Source organism: Copidosoma floridanum, unplaced genomic scaffold (genome assembly GCF_036245765.1).
Source record: "Copidosoma floridanum isolate Cflo_tuat_1 unplaced genomic scaffold, Cflo_Japanese_pri ptg000020l, whole genome shotgun sequence".
Taxonomy (NCBI): domain Eukaryota; kingdom Metazoa; phylum Arthropoda; class Insecta; order Hymenoptera; family Encyrtidae; genus Copidosoma; species Copidosoma floridanum.
The window spans coordinates 34387745-34409228 of record NW_028321897.1 but is presented as its reverse complement, the minus strand read 5'-3'; the positions used below and the strand labels follow the sequence as shown (position 1 = coordinate 34409228).

At 32.2% G+C, this 21484-nt stretch overlaps 1 protein-coding gene across 3 annotated transcripts in view; it reads left to right on the top strand.

Moving 5' to 3' along the window:
- Nucleotides 1–21484, top strand: part of LOC106644202 (uncharacterized) — a 728649-nt gene that overhangs the window by 392899 nt on the left and 314266 nt on the right. For all 3 annotated transcript variants that reach the window (XM_089593743.1, XM_089593744.1, XM_089593742.1), the window contains exon 8: nt 4993–5158. In XM_089593743.1, coding sequence (XP_089449869.1) covers nt 4993–5158 — 166 coding nt within the window. The remainder of the gene's footprint in view (nt 1–4992; nt 5159–21484) is intronic.

Below are 21484 nucleotides of genomic sequence, written 5' to 3'. Positions count from 1 at the left end.
TTTAACTCCCTCATTAGTGTTTTAAAAGCGACTTGGATTACCGCCATCACCATCTTTAGAACAGATGACCAACGCAGCACGTGTTGAAACATCTCCTATTTTTGTCTTGGACGTCTATCCTAACTTGGAGTCTTCTGAAAAAAATGGCTGACACACCATCACAGTTCCAGCAATATAAGGTGATATATGCTGCTGATATGTAAGAAATTAAGGAGATGCAAAAATCGTTGTATAAACGTATCACAGCAACTGAGGTGGGTCTACTGAAGTCACTCATCGTTTGGGAGTTATAGAAAAGGCTTCTGCTGATACTGCTGCCACTGCCACATCACAAAATCAGTATATGGCATCCACTGATCATTGTGAGGTTTTACTTTTAGGCATTTCACAGATTCTAAAGTTATCACACCAAGATCTTGTCAAATTTCTATTAACACCTCTTGGTTTGCAACATGTCACTTTTACTAGTGATTGGGCTTATAGGCAAACCAGTGCATCCTCTTCTCAAGTAATCACACCTTCCTCAAGGGCTATTTTTCTGGAGTTATCTTCCTCGGTTGTTAGAAATCGTTTATTGTATCAGGCTTAATATTTTGCTGAAGCAAATAACACTACTGTCTTTAGATGAGGTGGTGTGGGTAAACTGAGTTTGCGTACCTTATGGTCAAAGCCTTTGCATCAACTGTTACCCAAGGCAACTGAAGCGGCAAAAAAACCTCAGCTATGCTTATACAATAGTCAGTGACTCTTAATGCATCAGACTAAAAAATCGGCTCACATTCATTCTATCAACTAAAGATAATTTGGCTAAACTTCCTGTCTACATAGCTTCAATAAATACGCAATGAGATCTACGACCCCGTCCAGTATCAACAGTCTGTTATTTTAATTTAAAAACAGATCATAATAACATCTTTAAACGAAAAATAAACTTTTCACTGTTTGGAAAAAAACTCTTATGTAGTCAGAACACAGTCTTTGGTGCCTCAGAAACTTTCTTAAAGCATCTAAACACATCTAAAATAGCTAGCTATAAATCTGATTTCTCATTTGTGGCTGGGCAAGACTGGACAGAGGTAATTTTACGTTATTCTACTAGTAACACTCCACCATCAAGAAAGCTGATTTTATTCTTATCAGTAATCAATGAACCTGAACATATTAACTCGTTTATTGCTGATAGTATTAATCAAGTTCTTGACAATACTCAATACATTGTCGATAGATCACACTATCAAGTACATATTATACTTTATTTTGTTATGTAAATAAATATTACTTACATTGTTGCTGTTGATACTTATTTAAAACAACTACTGCTTGGCTGATCTTAGTCTCAGAATCTATTTAAAAAAGGGGGGATAATGTATGTCATAATAAATTTTGTATAGCCTTATTGCTAGGCAACTATTTGTTTTATTAGTACGTCTATGAATTCAATTGCTCTTTTGTAAGTTAATTATTACATAACTTTTGAGCAGCTCACCTGCGGTATGCTCCTACTCAATTATTATGTATAAAGGAGAGCATTATATTATATTATTATACTTCTTTATCTAAACCTTTAATTAAATTTACATGTGTTAATAAATATTTTTTAATCATCATTGTTGATGTAATACTAAGCAAATGTAATTTTTGATACTGCTCAGTTAGGGTTTTTACTTCATGGTCCAATAAATTCAATCTAATCTAATTTATTCTAAGCTAGTTCATACAATCTAGACAACTTCTGATTTTCAATCAACCCTAGTTCATTTACACCATTTACGCATCGGCGCATTTCTTAGAAACCAAGTACGATACAATGTCAACATTTCAAATTAAATATCAGCAAGTTCAAGCTTTATTTGTATCACTCTTCACTTTTAATATAACATGTATACAAATTAACAATCTTACATCTATAATTTGACATGCCACTTTGAATATGCTTAATATTTAAAAAAAATTAGACCAACGAACACAATGGCAGTAAAAAAAGGACGTTTTTACACATCATAACTGACTCAAACTCTGGCACTCTAGACTCTGAGAAAAAGAAATGACTTCATCACAAGACTCTATCTTCAGCGAATTCCACAAACAACCAACTATACGGTGGTAGCAGATAATAGCTTAAGGGGTATGAGTTAAGATGTGAGGAGGAGTAAACGAGTAAGAAAACTAATCACATGGGTTGTGAGTATGTATGCTCAGGAGTGCCAAGATTTTTCAGGTGTTTAAGAAGTTGGAACAAGGACATGGTAAGATCATTAAAGAAAGTTTGAAAAAAGAGAAAAAGAAGAAGAGAGAGAATTATAGAGGACAGAGTGAGGAGTAATTGGGACAGAGAGAGAGAGAGGATGGGAAAAAGAGAGAGAGAGGAAGAAAAAGAAAGAGAGGGGAAGAGGTCGAGAGAGAGAGAAAGAGTAAGAGAGAGAGAGAGAGAGTAAGAGAAAGAGGGAGAGAGATTAAAGTAGGGTGAAGTAACGTACAAAGAGTAAGAAAGAGTGACAGAGAGAAAGCAGAGTGGAGTAGAATAGAATATCATTATTGAGAGTGCATTGCAAAAAGAGAAAGAAAGAGAGCAGAGAGAACAGAAAAGAGAATTAGAACGAGGAAAAGTTAGAGAGAGAAGCATAGAAATAATCAAGCAGAATAGTCTAGAACAAAAAAGAGTGGCGTTCGTACAGAGGAAAAAGTATTTTTAGAAAAGACGTATATTCATCAAATTAAGGTTATTACGTTACTGATAATACAAAACTCTCTTGTAGTATACTATCAGTAAAAATTGTAAAAGCATCACTATGATATTGTACAATGATAACATAGAAGAGTAAGTTGTAGATTTTAGTACAATTCTATGTTGCTATATCTAAGGTCATAATACTAATTATGTTGCAATCATGTTAAGATAAATACACGATTTCTTCAGTCCTTGATAACATTATAGTTTTGCAGAGTAATAAGAGTTTATCAATTTGCCAGGAAATAACAATAACAGTATTTAAAACTTACTTTTGACTTTACATAAAAAATTTTGAAACATTTTTTTGCTGTAGTATCGCAATAGTATTGCTAAAAATTTAATTATTTTTTCATGTTAAACATACGTTAATAAATAGTATTCCTATTAATAAGTAATATGTTACAACGTATATTATTTTTCATGCAAATAAGTTTTCAATGCTTCATATTATTCTACTTAAAATATAATACGGTATTACACCAGGTGTTTTGGAATGGCATGTATAGCCATACACAATACTATTAGCTACAACGTATGTAATTCCAAGTTGAATCACAAGTAATGATTAAAATAAATTCTCTTGATGAAAAAAAAGTTAAAAATTACTTTTCTTCACAGTAATGGCTAAAACAAAGGTCACCATCCGTATAATAATACTGAAACAGTGGGATTCAAATATATTTTTTCGGTTACTGAGAAAAAAAAATTTTCAGTTCATATTAGATTACTTAAAATCTATTTGAATCTTCTGGTTTTGTTGTTACTTTAAAGATAGTAATACTTTTAAGAAACTGTAGTATGTACCCAATGTGAAATACAAATTTTTAATTTTTTTTATAAAGAAAATATGTAAGTACCATTCGTTTCTTTGTTGTTTCTCTTTACATTAAGTATGTAATAACTGATGGCATTATCATTCCAAATCCCTATGTGTAATATTATATGTAATTCCAAGTCAAGTTACCTATGGCATTACAGAAGTAATAACATCTTAAATTACTACTTACTTATACAAGTTATGTGTTGTTAATAACTTGTGTAGGGAATTCCGTGCAACAACATTATTTGTTAAAAATTTTCACTATAATAATAATTACCATATTTTAAGACTTTTAATGAGAACAAACTTTGACAGTCACTTAGCTTATTGACTGGGAGTCTTTAGATCCTCTCCTTGGTCCACTATGGATACTGGTGTAGATAGTTTTATTCCTTTGATCTTAGAAAAAAGATTTTGATTTTGAAATATGTATGATAAATGAAATTTGTTTATTTACATTATTCTATTACGAAATCTAATTGTGTATTTTTTAGATTTCTCTCAAGTTGTGAGGGTGTATAAATTTAAACGAAATTTCTAATAAATTAAGTTTGCTGTAAAATATTGATTACACGATGATTTTTAATATTCGTATGCAGTTGTCGTAACCAGATTTGTTTAGAGTATGGTCTTAACCGTTTATTTTAGTGTCGTTTGTGGGTTTCTCAGAATTTAGCTCGTGAGTTTTACTTGTTCCTTTTAGTTGGATAAAAATCTTTATTTAAATGATGTGGATAATCTTAGATACTGTGCTCTGTTATTAAAACAATTTTTAAAAACGCATTTTTTTTAATACATTTTATTTAGATAACTCTAACAAGGGTTGGTATTAATAACGTTACTGATAACTAACTTACGCCTATCACTAATAATCAGTGCGTAAGTAAACTATTTATTTAAGCACACAATACGATTTATACATACATAAATATGGCGTACAATTTTATTACATACATGCATTTTTGAAACGAGGCTGTGTGCATATTATATTTATGTCATCACATTACGAAAGTTGCACCTTAAAACAAATACACGCGCACATATCAGTGCCGTATAAGATTTACTTGTCATATAAGCTTGTGTATATTTACACTACATCTAGTATAAATTTGACAAATAAATTGCGTTTTTACTCATTGTATAATTTGTCTGTATCAACTCAGGATGTAACACAGTACTTTAAAAAAATTCTTACCAAAGAAAACTTTTGATTAAGCGTACACATGCTTGCATATGTACACACATATTACAAAAAAAATAATTGTAATATTCATAATCAACCACGATAAGCAAGATTTATTATTTTTATTGACATAATTTAATGTATTTAAATTGCAAAATAAATCCCACATAGAACCAAAAAATGACCGTGAACTACTTAAAAATAGAAACAAGGCTTAATTCGATAAGAAAAACATAATTATATTTTTCGCTATTACAGTTTCCCCAACTAGTTTCACCAGCCCACAGCAAGATTCCACTTTCATGCAACAGCACGACCAATGATAGCACTATTCTAAGTACAGGATCACCAAGCTCAACAATTTCTAATGATCCTCCTGAGCAGCCACCTGATAGACCTCTTGGAAAACTTGAAGACATGAAAGGTATTTCTTGTTCCTGGTAAAAATTGTTTACCGAATACTCAATTTGTGACCAAAAGTTTTTTAAACATTAATTTTATCAAGGCTTAATAATTATTGTAATTGCACAGACCCTTTTATTACATTTTTAAATTTTATCACATTTGATGGTTTGTACCAGAATCACCAAAGAAGCAGTGTTGTTACTTAAGTTGCATTTAGTTACTTAAATTTTGAAAATAAGATTGATAACAAAAATGCCTTAGATTAATATGACAAAAAAATTCCTTTACTAAACCTACAAATAACACTCACACTCACTTAAACTTACAATTACATGCGATAACATTTATTTCAAATAAATTATTTTGTTTTTCTGTTGTTGACCAAAAAAAAAAAAATTTACTTTCTCAAAGTCAACATGAAATTTAAAAATTTACGGCTGTTACTTCCAAACTTCTATAATTGAAGGGCGTAACTCGTAGATTCGTTTTACAAACTAATAAATTTAATTTTTGTTCATTAAGAACCATCCATCGGTCCAAAGGCGTTATTTGCTTTTACTGACAGTATACTTTTTTACTTGACATCGTTGACTCGACGTTGTGGCGTTAGGTTTCACCGAGCGATATGTATGGAGTGGTGTACGCTGAGCTGGCGTTGACTTATTGTTAGAGTTTATGTCTTATATCATACGGTAGTAGCATATCTTATTCGTCTTTTTATCTCCCGTCCTTGTAAAGGTCTTTGTCATACACTGTCTATTTTATTTTTTCTCGATATTTAATTTATTCATTATCATTGAAGTAAGAATTATGTGTCAATCAATTAGAATTATTAGATATTAAGATGTTTTATATAATTTAGTAATTGAAATGTCCTTGAATTAAGAAAACTAATTTAATCAACAACCAAGTTATGTCTTATCTGATGATTTCATAGTTTTAGAAAAGCCAGAAATAGTTAATTTTACAAATAGCATAAATAATTAAGTTTCAGATTTGCATTTACAATGTTTATACAATGTATGGTTTTTTTAAATTACTTCTATGATCTTTGGTAAGCCGCTACTTGCGCGCACGCAGTTAATAGATCTTACAAGGTTACGACGGTACTTTCTTTCTGGTTCCTCTTTGATTAACTTTTAAGGCGAGCGTACAGTGGCCTGGTTTGCTCGAGCTTTTCTCACACAGCTTAGTCACTAAACTAAGTCTTACATTTTCTTGAAATGCAGGCTTTTAACACGTAGCTTAATCTCCGAACTAAGTCTTACATCGAAACTTTGTCTTTTAAAGTAATAAATATTAAGTACATGATATGGGATGTCACACGGCTATAGTGCAATTGCACTCATCTTATCAACTTAACTATCGAACTAAAAGTTTATTGTCTTAGTAGATAAACTGACGACTGACCTTACTTAGTAGAGAGACAAAAAAAATTAAAGAATTGTTTTCATCCACAGTGGTTTAAGTATAAAAAATGTTTTTGTTTGCGAAGTATTCAACGATGACAAAAATATGTAGTTTTTAGATCATGATATTGCTTCCATAACAAGTCTTGCTAAGTTGCTTATTTTTAATTCTTACATAACGTACATTTACTTATCATAGCCAAAAGAATAAATAAGAAAAATAAATAAAAGTTTCTGTCAATGAAACGTATTTAACTTCTTTAAGCCAAAAGTTTAATGAAAACTTTCATGCTTATCTAATACTCTGATTTTGTGATTAAACATGAAGTAGTACAACAGTCATTTTAATGAATATAATAGGACAATATTAAAATATCGTAAATGTATGTTTGTAACTCAATCAAAACTAAGGCACTTGATGTATCTGTGATTTATATTAACTCCTATCTTTACAAACAAAGGGCTGGCCCAAAATGACGTAGCTTTATAGTGGCCATTATTTAATTTTCACTGTTTCCCATAAAGCCCATTGTAGTTTTCTCTTCCATCTCCTTCAGAGATTAGTAGGGGGATTGCTGACTGCCATGCTACGGAGTGTGCCCACTTTTTCCAGTGGTTCGAGCGCCCCACCGCGGCCAAGCGGCTGAACCAGGCGCACATTTTTTTTTATTTGAGAAGCACGGTAGGGGTATGAGAAGAGTGGATTCGCGTGGAAATGTCCATATAGGCGTACATTTTGAAGACGCATGAAAGGGGTATACCGAATGTGCGCCTACGAGGAGAGGAGTGGAAATGTCGGCTATATAGCTATATATCTGAGCACACAGCCAAATTAAGCGACGACACGAGTTTTTCTCTTTTGAGAGTCTTTTGACTCTGCAACCGAGTACATGCTATGTAAGTAAATCTTATTCAATTAAATCGTGGAACTAAATGCTCATTAATTATATACACAGACTTTTGATTTCAATACATAATTTTTTAACTCTCCCGTACTCTTAACATTCCTAAATCCATTTATGTTTTGAAAAAATATGTAGCTTCAACTATTTCTTGAGGTTTTCAGTACAGCTTTAACACTCATTTATTAATTTTACACATCCTAACTGTTGCAAACTGTAGGGCAAGCTCCAGAGGATATCCATGAACATATGTGACTTCGAAAGGGATACCTCTCGTTCTTCGGATAGCTAAGATGGTTATGCCCTTTCGTAGATTGTTTTGCACTAAAGGGTTCAAATCCACTTCGTGGTAAATATATATATATATATATGAAGTCAACATGTTTTTTTCGGATACGTCAAAATAAATTAATATTGTTATTTTGATACTTTTTGTTAGCAAGGCAATTTCATAAATTTATAATAATAAAATAACTTTTAAGGATTTTAACATAATTTGTGTATTTTAAAACTCCTAAGAAATTATGAACATCCTTTTCACGGCAAAAAAAAGCCGAAAGCAGAAGAAAACTCATACTTTTACTGCGATTACATCAAATATGATCATTACCAGTAAAGTACAACTAGCATCCAATCATACGGGAATATTGATCTACGTACATATATTATATTTTTTAGCTTGTATTTACATTCCTTATCAATACCTCGTGGTTATTGCATTGACAAAATTCGTACTACATATACATACAAACATGAAAGTAGATTCTTTAGTCTTTATAAATAGTGCGTATTTTAGATTAAAGAGTCTAACAGAAACTGAACAAATCTTTTATCATTTGAGACATATAAGTTTCAACCACTTGTAACTCGGAGTATGGATTTAAAAAAAAAGTTGTATTTTCTATTAACAATTAACCTTTTTACCTACAGTAAATTGTTATTGTAATTTTTCAGAAATAATGACCAAAATTTTTTGACAGTGCGTAAATCATATGCAGTTAACAAAAATTTTTTTTTCTCTGTTATGAAGGTGGCACTATATATATTTTTATAGATGAATAAAATAAAGTAACTATAGAAAATATTAAAATTTCACAATTTAAATCGCTCTTTTAACTATCGCAATCGATCAATTAATTTTACATTGTATGCAACACACAATAATTCGCATAAATTTATTCGATTGTTTGTAGTTGATAAGATAGACCATCAAAAAACATCACTAGCCATACAACGCAAGGCAGCTAATTTTTTTTTTTTTTTTGTAGTTATAGTAACAGTCGTATTATCGGTATCTTCAACCACGTGACATAGGTTGCTTTTATTAAAAAGCTCGCTGAACTCTCACGACGAGTAGCTTAATTTTAAAATATTTAAAATGCCTTTTTCATAGCTCCACATATTAATTTTTGAGAATCATAGCTGGATTAATTTATCATTAAGAAGTATGCACTTAAATACAGTAAACAATAATAGTTTGAATACTTCACGATTTTAAGAATAAAACGGAAATCTAGTATAAATAATTTGTCGATTTTTTCAGAAAACTGTAGATTTTTTAAAGATTTTGCACTACTAATGTGTATGTTGATACTATTTTGAGGAGGTTGTCGTGGTAAAGTCAATTTTAAAATTGAATTTTTGTGTTAGAAATGTCTTTGATGTGATTATTCTTAACAAAACAGGTAAATAATTCAAAAATTAGGTGTATGGAACAGAAAAATGCCCAGGAAAGTAAACAAAAACGTTAAAACAACAAATTAACCTAACTTTCGCCTTGGACTGTACCACTACATAGATATTTTAGTAACGTTGTAACTGGACTTTAAACTGTTATATTTTAAAAACGGTAAAGCTAGGCTTCCCCAATTTGAATATACTTATTTCAACTATAATGAACCCTAACATATTAATTTTTGAAAAGATTCTTAAAAAAATTTCAAGAGTTATGAGTAAAAACGAGCATTTTCTGACAAGTCCTTCTTAAAAGCATGTGTATAAGTGGCCAACTTCGCGATTTTATTTCTCCCAAACAGTGAATCTAGGCTCTTTGAAATTTTATTATGTTATTTATGATACTGAAACATACCTATACAAATTTTTTCAAAAATTTCTTAAAACAATGAAATATTACAACATCCCCCTTAACTCTTCATCAAAGTTTTTGCTAGCAGAAATAGACCCAGACTCAGTTTTTATTAATATATAAATTTGTAGTCAAAAAATTTTTCTAGTTCTCACAAATACTGATTCTAAATAATTTATCACGTTAGCATAATGAAGAGTCTTTCCAGAGTAATAGGCGTAAAAGAGTCTTTTCAAACTGAATATGAGAAAGAGCCTTTAATTTTTATTTCTCCGATTTTAAGTTGGTACTACATTTATGTGTGTATATATGTAATTGATCTATAAAATATACACCATACTACCTTAAAATAGAAGTAAACAAATTGGTTAAACAGGCATTGATGTCTTTTTGTTGAACTCCTCGTTTTGCTCTCCAGTATATAATAAATGTGTGGATTCATACAAAGGTACGAGACTAACCGAAAGCTTGGTGAGGAGCAAATAAGAACTCAAAAATGTCGAAGAATAATCTTGAGCAACGTTTCGGTGGGCTTAATTATACCAATCGACACCGGTTTAATACACCTCAGTCCGAGTGTACCTCTGTATAAAAAGGCTTTTTCTTTTAGTTTGAGAAGACTTTCTTCTGCCCAAAAATTTAAAAAGACTCTTTCTTGACTTTTACTCTAAAAAGACTCTTTCTTGCACTCACCCGATGGTATCACTGTTAAAAGTATTACGATGCTTTTTCTGCATTCAATAATAATAATTAAACTTCCTTAATAATCTACAGCCTAAAATTATGTTTATTGCAATCATCACCCTTAAAGGCAATTCACTTTTTTTTTTTTTTTTTTAAACAAAATACTGCGGTATTACAAAAAATGTTTTGTCTCAGAATCTTGCCGAATAAATTTTATTACTCATTCATCGAACTGTTTCATTCATTATTATTCGTCTGGCTGTCTAAAAATAAATAAAAGTAGCACACCTTGTTAAAGATTTGCAAACAATTTTAAAATATTTACAAGACTATTTTCTACTGTATTTATTAAATTTATTTACTCATTAAAATTTCAACATTAAGTAAATAGCAGTAGACGGGTGGCTTTTTTTGTCGTAAAAAGGATGTTCATAATTTCTTAGAAGTTTTTAAATACACAAATTATATTAAAATCCTTAAAAGTTATTTTATTATTATAAAATTATGAAATTGCCTTGCTAACAAAAAGTATCAAAATAACAATATTAATTTATTTTGATGTATCCGAAAAAAACATGTTGACGTCATATATATATATATGTATACATACGATTTTTTTTAACGAAACATAAATAAAAGAAATGAAGACGAAATGATAAATTGAATAGAAAAAAAAAAAAAAAAAAAAATATCTCCCATACAGTGGATTTGAACCCTTAAGTGCAAAACATTCTACGAAGGGGCATAACCATCTTAGCTATCCGAAGAACGAGAGGTATCCCTTTCGAAGTCACATATGTTCATGGATATCCTCTGGAGCTTGCCCTACAGTTTGCAATAGTTAGGATGTGTAAAATTAATAAATGAGTGTTAAAGCTGTACTGAAAACCTTAAGAAATAGTTGAAGCTACATATTTTTTCAAAACATAAATGGATTTAGAAATGTTAAGAGTACGCGAGAGTTAAAAAATTATGTATTGAAATCAAAAGTCTGTGTATATAATTAATGAGCATTTAGTTCCACGATTTAATTGAATAAGATTTACTTACATAGCATGTACTCGGTTGCAGAGTCAAAAGACTCTCAAAAGAGAAAAACTCGTGTCGTCGCTTAATTTGGCTGTGTGCTCAGATATATACAGCTATATAGCCGACATTTCCACTCCTCTCCTCGTAGGCGCACATTCGGTATACCCCTTCCACGCGTCTCCAAAATGTGCGCCTATATGGACATTTCTACGCGAATATACTCTTCTCATACCCCTACCGTGCTTACCCTTACCCTATGGGCTTAAGGTAATGTTGGACTTAAATTTACCATCAGTTTTGCAAAATAATTCTTTCTGACTTCTATTCAGATACATTAATAGATTATAAACTATTATTTTATATTAAAGTAAGTCAAAAATTCTTACAAAAAAAGACATCTGGAATAGTATCTTTAAGTACTTTAACTAAGTGGTAGAATAAACAAATAGATAAATAAAAATCTTGTATTGTGACTACAGTTGTTTAAGTTGATAAAAAAAATGTCAATGCACACATGCGTGTTTGATTTTGGTGCGACTCAGAAAATTGTTCCACAACATTACCAATATTAGTTGATAAATGTAGTAGAAAAAAATAACTCACTCTACCGTTTCAGTTTATTAATTTATTAACTGCTTTACAAATTTCTTACATTACTGTATTAGAAAGTATAAGTGCCTTGAATTCCCCTAATTCATTTTTTACGAGCGCATGGGCTTTTTCAATATCAGGTACTCTTTAAGCTGCTACAAACCTTCCTTTCTGAGGAAAGATATTAAACACTGAAAGGGACACTGGAATATCTTTAAGTCTATTAAAATGCCTTTTTAATTTGAAAGATTTGTAACAGTAATGATAGAATTCAAAATCAGCCATTGTTAAATGCCAAGAAGGACTTTTTTAAGCGTGTGCGGAAAGAAAAAAGTCTGGTAAACAACAATAATTTTCAGAAAAAAGTTTACAAAAATTGTAAAAAAAATTATAGTCTTTTCATAAATACAAACAGTTTCATTTAAAGCAAGCAAAGCTGAAGGTCTATAAAATTATACGGGTTTTGATGTAACGAATCAAAAGGAGCAGTTACGTTTTGTCATAAATTGACGTTTCATTAAAACCAAGCCAACTTTATCAGAGTGCTATAATATTTCAGGTCATTCTTAAACTTTACTACTACATGTTGTAACGGGGTGTCTATACTCGCTGATGGCTCTGAAAACCACTTATTAATGTGAGGAGTACTCTGACCATGACTGTGCATCCCGGGTACCCTCAGAGACACAATTACGTTACAACGCGAACAACGAGTCGGCTTTCCCTTGCTTTCGTCTGCTTACTGAGATGCTAGCTCAGCTCTGGCTTAACTCAGGATGCTCGTGCGTCGGTGTTTACGCACGAGCTCGCGGAGGTGGCAGGATAAGGCCGATACTTGGCTTACAACTCCCTTTTGGACCTCACGATCTCTAAATAAAGCCTGTTAATAAGGAGTAGCCGGAAGGGCTTCAAGCAGGAAAAGGTTCACGCAAAGCAAAACACAAAAATTTAGTGACCATAATTTTTCGTGTGGACTACACATGGAAGTTAGCTTTAAGTAGTCTAAGCCCAAAGGTAGCAAGTGATTAAGAATTTAGTAGACTCAGTGTGGGCGCTTACATAAAATTTTTAACACGTAATTTTACTACTTGTCGATCAATTTTAGTGAATTTAGTAAATTTTATAAATATACTACAAGTTTGCACAATTAGAATTCTGCTTTCAGTTAGAACTGAAGGTTGTAGACTCTAGTCTCACGCTTCTTTATAGGCCACAGGTTGAGCAGATAGTCGAACTACTTGCTAGTATATTGAAAGAGAGGAAAATTTTAGGCTCAAAAAAGATATACTTTAACATACTTTTTTTAATTTATTTCCTTCTTTGGGTCTTATTAATCAGTAAGGCACTCTACTACTAATTTATTTTTGTTGAATAATTACTTTTTTATGTAGTATTACAAAGTCATTATAAAAATTTTCTTGAGATTTAAAAAATTGTACATAAGTTAAGATCTTATTCTATAAGCAGTGGCGAACTATTGACTAAAACTTTGCACCAAAAAATGCACCTTACGGAAACTTATAGTCAAACATTCTTTTTCTTACATACTATACATTTAGAATTTGCAAACGTTATGCGTTTCATCATACCTGTTTGCTTTGAAAGTTATTTGATACTTCCGAGAGCTACAAAGTACACATGCAGTCGGCTTTGTTAGGGGACAACATTTGTTAAGCCCAACTCTTTTAAGAGATTTAAAACTATATTATTGGTAAAAAAGAAAATAAATTTGTATATAAATGTCATCACTTAACATTTCTAGTTGTCTATTGAATATTTTATACTACGTAATAACGTATTATCTAACAAATGTATTATAATATGAATAAAAGAAATTGTATTAGATGGCATTAAATTTTCGTGCAATTTCCGTAATACAAGCAAATATGTGTAACATAAGATTTTATCGATGAGATGCGTATAAACGAATAACTTTTCAGTATGCACACATTTATTCTAATTAAAAAAAAATAATAATAATCAATATAACCGTAGTGATTAGGCTTCATTTTTTGTAAGTAAGACATTCATATAATTTTACCTCATTTGGTAATGCAATCTGTCAAGATTTATTTTTTTATATGTGTTTTTCGAAATGTTTCTTTTTATGTTTTTCTTTCACGAATGCATGTCAAATACATGTAGAACAACCTTTTAAGTGAATCTTGTTTTCCTAACGCGATTAGAGTTTTATTGTATGTATTACATTTTTTTTTAAATCGTTTGTACACTTTTTTAATGCGTTTTTAAGATCCTCTACTTATTCAGTAAGAACCTCATTAATTGTGATGCAAAAACCTAAATGTAAAATTATTAAATTTAGTGTTTTCAAAAGTATAACCTCTCATACGTAGTCCCACAAAAAATTTAGTGAAAAAACACAATAAAATAACATTTTTTGCTAAGGGATTGCTTGCTTATGTCCCATATGTAGCCAAGTCATGGTACAAGAGTGTAAGTACAAAAGATAATGAGATTAATCGATAGTTGTGTAATAGAATTCAAAAAGTTCGAATATTTGTACATTTCTGTATCCAGGCTACGAGAGAGGTAGAGAGGATAAAGAATAGCTGTAGTTGACGTGGTTTTTATTAGTCTTATATTATATAGTTGTAAGATCAAATTCAGTCAAAATGTAAATCAAAATGTTCACGAGAGAAGGGGTTTTATGATGCTCCCAATCCAGTTCAGTCGTGTAGAGGTGGAAGTGGTTTACGGCGGAAAATAAATGCAATGCAAATGTGCAATAAAAATTTATACAATATATTTACAGTGCTTAAATTATGAAACTGAACATACCGCCCGCCATACTACGGTTCGGGGTAAACGGAGTATTAACAATTAGCACTGCACTTATGTAAAACAAACTTAGAGTCTGTATTTTGAAAATGTCAATAATGTAATGGACCGGAAAGCGTCCAGCCGAATATGGTGCGCTGGGCCATGGGTGTCCCAGGTAGTCCGATGCGTAAGCCCTCTTGAAGAACTCGTGTAAGAACAGTTCAGTCGTGTAGAGGTGGAAGTGGTTTACGGCGTAAAATAAATGTAACGCAAATGTGCAATAAAAATTTATACAATATATTTACAGTGCTTAAATTATGAAAATGTGCTCAAGTGAAGGCAAGCGGAGAGAAGCTTTCTCTACCGCCGTGGCGCGCTAACTGACTTACTATGCTCGCAGAGCAATATTTATAGAGACAAAAGTTAAAGTAGAAACTTCTAGTTCATTGATAAATAAAGGTACAAGAGTAAAGGTAAAACGGTCTCTTGGGCATTGCAAATGTACGTGATGATAAAGGCGTATGATCGGAAAATTACTTCAACTTTAATATAAGGATAACGAACGTAACGCAATTTCAATTTAGAAAAGGTTTGTCGGCAAATATTCAGGTACAAAACTGAACAGTCTCCAACCCCCCTCGCCCCCTCCTCACAGCTCGTTGCCACCACACTCAAAATTTTGCAATATCTTTTGAAACCCCCCTCAAAATAAGATAAAAATCCTCATATTTTTCCCTTACTGTAACTTAATAAAAATATCCTATTTTTTTCAGACCCTCTGCCCCCCTCATAATTTTGCGGTCCCCCCTTAGGCTACCCACCATAATTCAACAAATCTTATATTTATATTTGATTGTATTTTTTTAGTTTAACACATATTTTATTTTCATACATATACAAGTTACAATAGACGTGATAATTATAAGTATTTATACTGAAAATAGTTTTTAAAAAATGTTAGTTTGTAAATAAATGATAGTACCGTGTAGTCTATTTTACTGGAGACTACAAAACTATGGCATATGTGTACATCCTAATGATTTACTAGACAACACACCAACTCCTACATATTTAAACAAATTATTACAGCATGTTAATCCAATTGTATTTTCTTCATTATTTCCATTAGGAGATGTAGGATGGGGTACATGCGATGGACAAAAATTTTTAACAAAAGCAGAAAATCTTACGTTGCTTCAATATTACTTACATCGAATTTCTTATCTACCAAATATGTGGACGTAATTATTCTGTATTTAATTTACCAGTACATAATAAAAATAAACAAAAAATAGTTTTTCAAGAAAATCTTATGTTTAAAACTATAAAAAACTCCGAAACAGCATTAACAGCTTGGGGTTAATTGAATAAAACAGATAGTTTCGCAAAAAAAGTTAGATACGTGAATATTCCAGAATATTATTGTTTAAACTCGACGATAAGAACTTGGGTTGGAAAACAAAGAGTTAGACGTTATTTAACAATAAGGTGACTAAATATAGTGTCACTTAAGGACTCTGAGCGTTTTTTTTTTTTTTTTTTTTTAATTAATTTTAAATTGGGTGAGGGTAGCTAAATCTTTTAAAAGTTTCAAAACACTTGATAACATACATTACAGTACATTTATATATACTGCTATTACTTATGGTTAAGTTAAACACGACTCTAAAATATATTAAATACTTAAAGAAGCTTGTAACGTTATGCTGCCATATTAACTGAGAAAATTTTTCGCATGGTTTTTAATATCTGAAGACGTTTGTGGTAAGTCTATTTGGGAATCACTCCAAAAATTTTTTATTGAAGATTTGAAAGATGATAATTAAAATAATGCCTTATTACATTGAAATATAATCTTTAACTTTGAAGGAAATCCATGTAAAGATTATAGATTACCAGAACGAAATAAAACAGTAAAATCTGAAAATATTGAGGGCAATGAAACTGTAATGAATTAAGAAACAAATTTGTAAGATTTATTTGTTAAACTAAATCGTAGTTAAAAAAAATTTTTTTAATGAAATTATTAATAGTGATACGAAATTATATTTTATTGACGGTCTAGAAGGTTCTAAAAAAATAGTTTTATGTAAAACATTAATTTTTTATTTTTTGTGTAAAAAGAAAAAGGTTATATTTAGGTCCTGGTCAGGAATTGCTTTAATTTTACTATCTAAAGAAATGACAAGTCATAGAACATTTCAAATACCGTTAAATTTAAGTAACGTTGAAATTTTTTTTTTTAGAATACGAAACTGATGAAAAAAAATTAAGAGAAGAAAATATAATTATTTAAGAAGAAGCTTTAATTATCCCTAAAAAAGCTTTGGAAACCATGGATAAGACTTTTAGAAGATTTATGTGATAATAATATTCCATTTGGTAAAAAATTGTTTATTTTAGGAGATGATTTTAGACAAATACTTCCAGTAATAAATCATGGGTGTAAAAGTTCTATAACTAGTACAACTGTAAAGTACTTATTTCTATGGAAACACCTTAAAATTACGAAATTGAAAAGTAAAATGTGGTGTACAGATTCAAATTTTCATTATTGTTACTGGACATCGAAAATGGAACAATAAAGTCTTTTAAAATCTCACAGAAATTGGAAACTGATGACGTTTGTCAACAAATTCATGGAGATAGTATAAATATATGCCTAAACAAAGTAATTCCAGCAACTCATAACAAACTTTCGTACATTATAAATAAATTTTTGAATGAAAGGATAAGACTTTAAATTTTATTAAAGGAAAAGTACATGCTTATTACAGCATAGATAACGCAAAATAGTAAGGTAGTGATCACACTGATAAAAATATAAACATGAACTTTTCTATAGAAACTCTAAATAATGTACATGAAGGATTACTGCCACATGTTTGAAATTTGAAAGTAGATGCAATTGTAATATAAGAAACTTGAGTATATTTGATGGATTGTGCCATGGTACTACACTACGTATAATAAATTCATTGAAATATAATTTAGAAGCAAAAATAATAACTAGTGGAAAATCTGACAATAAAGTTTTGATTCCAAGAATCATGTTAAATGCTGGTAATAATTTATCTTTATTGTTTATTATATACAGAAAACAGCGTCCAATAGTTCTAGCTCTTTCCATGACAATTATTAAATGGCAAGGTCAAAGTTTTGATAAATTATGATTTTACTACAAAAGAGTATTGGTATTAAGATGTAAAAATTCTGCGAATACATTTTCATAAAATGATTTGGAGAACCAAGCAAACATTGGAAGCATTGTATAGCAAGAAATTTTTAATCGTTAACAAATTTATTATTTGTTTGTCTAAGTTTATTTTTTATAATTTCATTTTTTTCTAAGAAATTTAGTTTTTTCAATGAATATGATTGTTCGTGGAAGGGCCGTTACCGTCGCGAGCTAAAGCCCAGACCACGTCGAAGACAGATACAGGGAAAAGGATTAACGCGAGACTTGTAATTGTAAATTAACAGCAACATTTATTTTCAATCAATTGGTATACTATGTACAGGTGCGAACTGAGTGAAGCGTTCAACTCAACCGCGGCGCTTGCTTGGACTGACTAGTGCTACGCAGAGCACGGTGTATTTATATGCTTATATGTGAATGTTCGCGAATATTTCGTTTTGCATATAACAACTATTAAATATGTTATAACGTAGAAAAGTATAAATGTAGCACTGTCTCTAGGGTATTGTTTTAATCCAAGTAGTAACGTATGAAACATAAGATATTCAATTCTAGGAAGCTCGCGAAGAAGTAACAGACATTTAAATATTACAGCAATTTCGCATAGCAATAAAATGTACATTACATTTAAGCACAAGTTCACTTTAAAAACTGAACATGCCACCCGCCTATTATGATTGAGCAAGGCGAAATCGGAATATGTAGTATGAGTCACAATAATACACTTGCTTGTTAGACATTTTCACAACACTAACAATTATTCTTCCGATGATGGCACTACTATGCAATGGACCAGACAGCGTCCAGCCAAAAATGGTACACTGCGCCATAGGTGTCCCTGGCATTCCGATGCGTAGACCTTCTTGTAATATTCGAGGAAGTATGTCGGCACTTAGCAGTATTTCGATTTCCGACGGGCTTTCCCAAAAGTCGTCAGCCAAATTTAAACCTTACAGGTATCTCCAGTCGCTTGACAGCTTGTGTACACCAGGTCTATAATTACTGATCAACGAGAGAATCAGTGCGTCGAAAGTGAGCGTTGATTTCTCGCTGATGATGGATGTAATGGTCAGTCGAGCTTTTCCGTGCACTTGTGGACCCTTGGCGCCGCCGACACCCGTGATCTCGCAAGTTGTTGCTTGGTACGTTAGTTAAAGCTTTTTGATTAAGCTTTTTGCAACAAAAGATTGCTGTGAGCAATTATCGAGCATAGCACGTGCTACGTGCGTACGTCCATCAGGACCTTGCGTTTTTACCAGAGCAGTAGGTAAAAGTGTAGTGTTACCTGAAGATGCACTCCAGTTGCATGATAAACGATTACCTTTAGCGAGGATTGCAGGCCAAACTAAAGTTGCGAGATGCGTTGCAGTTGAAAGATTACCATGTAGCATTGAATGATGCTTGCCATTGCAAGTTTGGCAACGCTTGAGCGATTTGCAGTTATCAAGCTTGTGCGCCCTGAGGCAATTGTAGCAAAGGCCCTTCGCTTCAACTACCTGTTTGCGTTCTTGCGGTTCTTTAGCCTTGAATTCAATGCAGCGCAGGATGAAGTGTTCGCCTTGGCATAAGCGGCACTTCTCCGTAATCGTAGTGTGCGTGAAGGTTGAGCTGCTCGCTCCCTTATCCTTCTTGCGGTTATGCTTGTCTATTGAAGATGCGACAATCTCGAGCATCGAGATACGTTGCTCAATAAAGAGCTTGAGCGTAACAAATGTTGGTGGCTCGGTGGTGTTGCTGAGTGTGGATTCCCACTCTCTAAAAGTTCGAGCATTGAGCTTCCAGACAGCGAGAGCGACCACCAGGTCGTTTAAGTTATTTGAGCGCGGCTAAGGCATTCACAGTGCCACTGAACAATGCCTTAAGGTCGTTCGCTGATTCCGCAGTTACAGCTGGCACTGAGAGAAGATCACGAGTTATTGCTGCTACCAGGCGTCTTGTGTTGGTGTAATGATCCTTAAGCATCCTCTATGCGACCTCGAAATTGGCATTGATTACTTGCACGGTTCGCAACATTTCGGCAGCCTCACCCTGTACGTGAGTTTTCAGCTGTTGCAATTTCTCAACATTGCTTATGCGAGACTCACGTAACACAATGGCTGAAAACAAGTCTTTGAATTCGAGCCAGTCACAGAAGTTGCCCGAAAATGTAGGCACCGGTACGGCAGGCAAACTTCTCGGTACTACAGGAACAGCGATTGGAGAAGGTTGCGGCACTGGATCTGGAGGTAGCTTTTGTAGCTCTATAGACATACCTGACGCTGATTTCAAGTAACCCTCCTCCGCAAGGCCATAGCAATCTGACTTGAAGTAATCAATCGCTGCTGTATCACCCACGCACAGTGCCAGAATCCGGAAGTGATTCTGCAGGAACTCATTCCAGTTAGCGCGTAACTGATCGAGGCGATTTTCTATTGCTTGTCGCGTAATATTGTTCTGTTCAAGCTTGAGTAGATTATCGTACGCTCGAGATACTCTACCGAACAACTCTTGCTGGCGGATACCCAATTGATCTAGCGTTAGCGATATGCCTAAACTCTGTGCAGTAGTGTGTATGAATTCAAGGTGACAAATAAACCCGCCCGCCTTGGCCAAATCCTAGACGTGGGTAAACTGCTTGTACTCGCAGCCAAAGAACACTTAACGAAAACTCAAGACTCTTAAGCTTGATCGACACTCACCCACACAGCACTACCTTTGGCAATACAGAAATTCTCGCGCCTCCAATTTCAGACTGCCTCGACTTTTTGTTCCAAGGAACCACGCTCTGCTACCATATATAATGGATCTTAAAAATTAGACTTTCAAAAAGTGAAAACATAAAAAAAAGACTTATATATTGTGTCACTGTATTTGCAAATTCTTACATCAAAAAATATAGAAATAATAACATTACAAAATTTTTTGTGCATATTATAACTTTGACATTTATCTTGAAAAACTTGAATTCTGGTAAGAAATTAGTTAAATAAAATTAAAGAGCACGACAAGCCTTCAATTTAGTACTAGAAATTTAATAATTACAACGGTCGTTATATATTTTCAAACGCCGATTTTATAATCATAAGAATCTAATACTTATATTTTCTGTGCCAAATATCATGTCGCTGCTGTGTAATAATAATATTGAATATTGATTAATAAGTATTTTAATTCCTACGATTATACATATATGTACATTTTACTTTTACAAAAAAGCCTTTATAAAAAAATTTCCATCTCTGAATACTTTAATTCCAAATATAAGTTGTATTTATCATATAATAAAATATTGAGATACAAAACTATATGTTGTATGTATATTTCAAGTATATTGGAATATTAGAAACATTAATAGAAAAAATAAGCTAACTGATCAATTCTTGATTATTTATCTAACAAGTCCATCATTTTGTAGATATTACATTTTAATCGTATGTTGTTATCAAATTTTTAAGTTTTAAATAATTCTTTGGAGATCGGCACGTAAAGCGTACAGGAAAGCGAGGCCCCAATAGTGTATATGTATACTAGAGCGCGCTGTGGCTCAGTCAGCTAAGTCGAGGATTGACACGCGGGAGACCGTGGTTCGATTCCCGGCTAGTGCGACTTTTCGGACAAGTACCTCTATGATTTTTTACATGTGCTTTTTCACCACGCAATGCTCCTCGAGGAGGGCTTAGGTGAC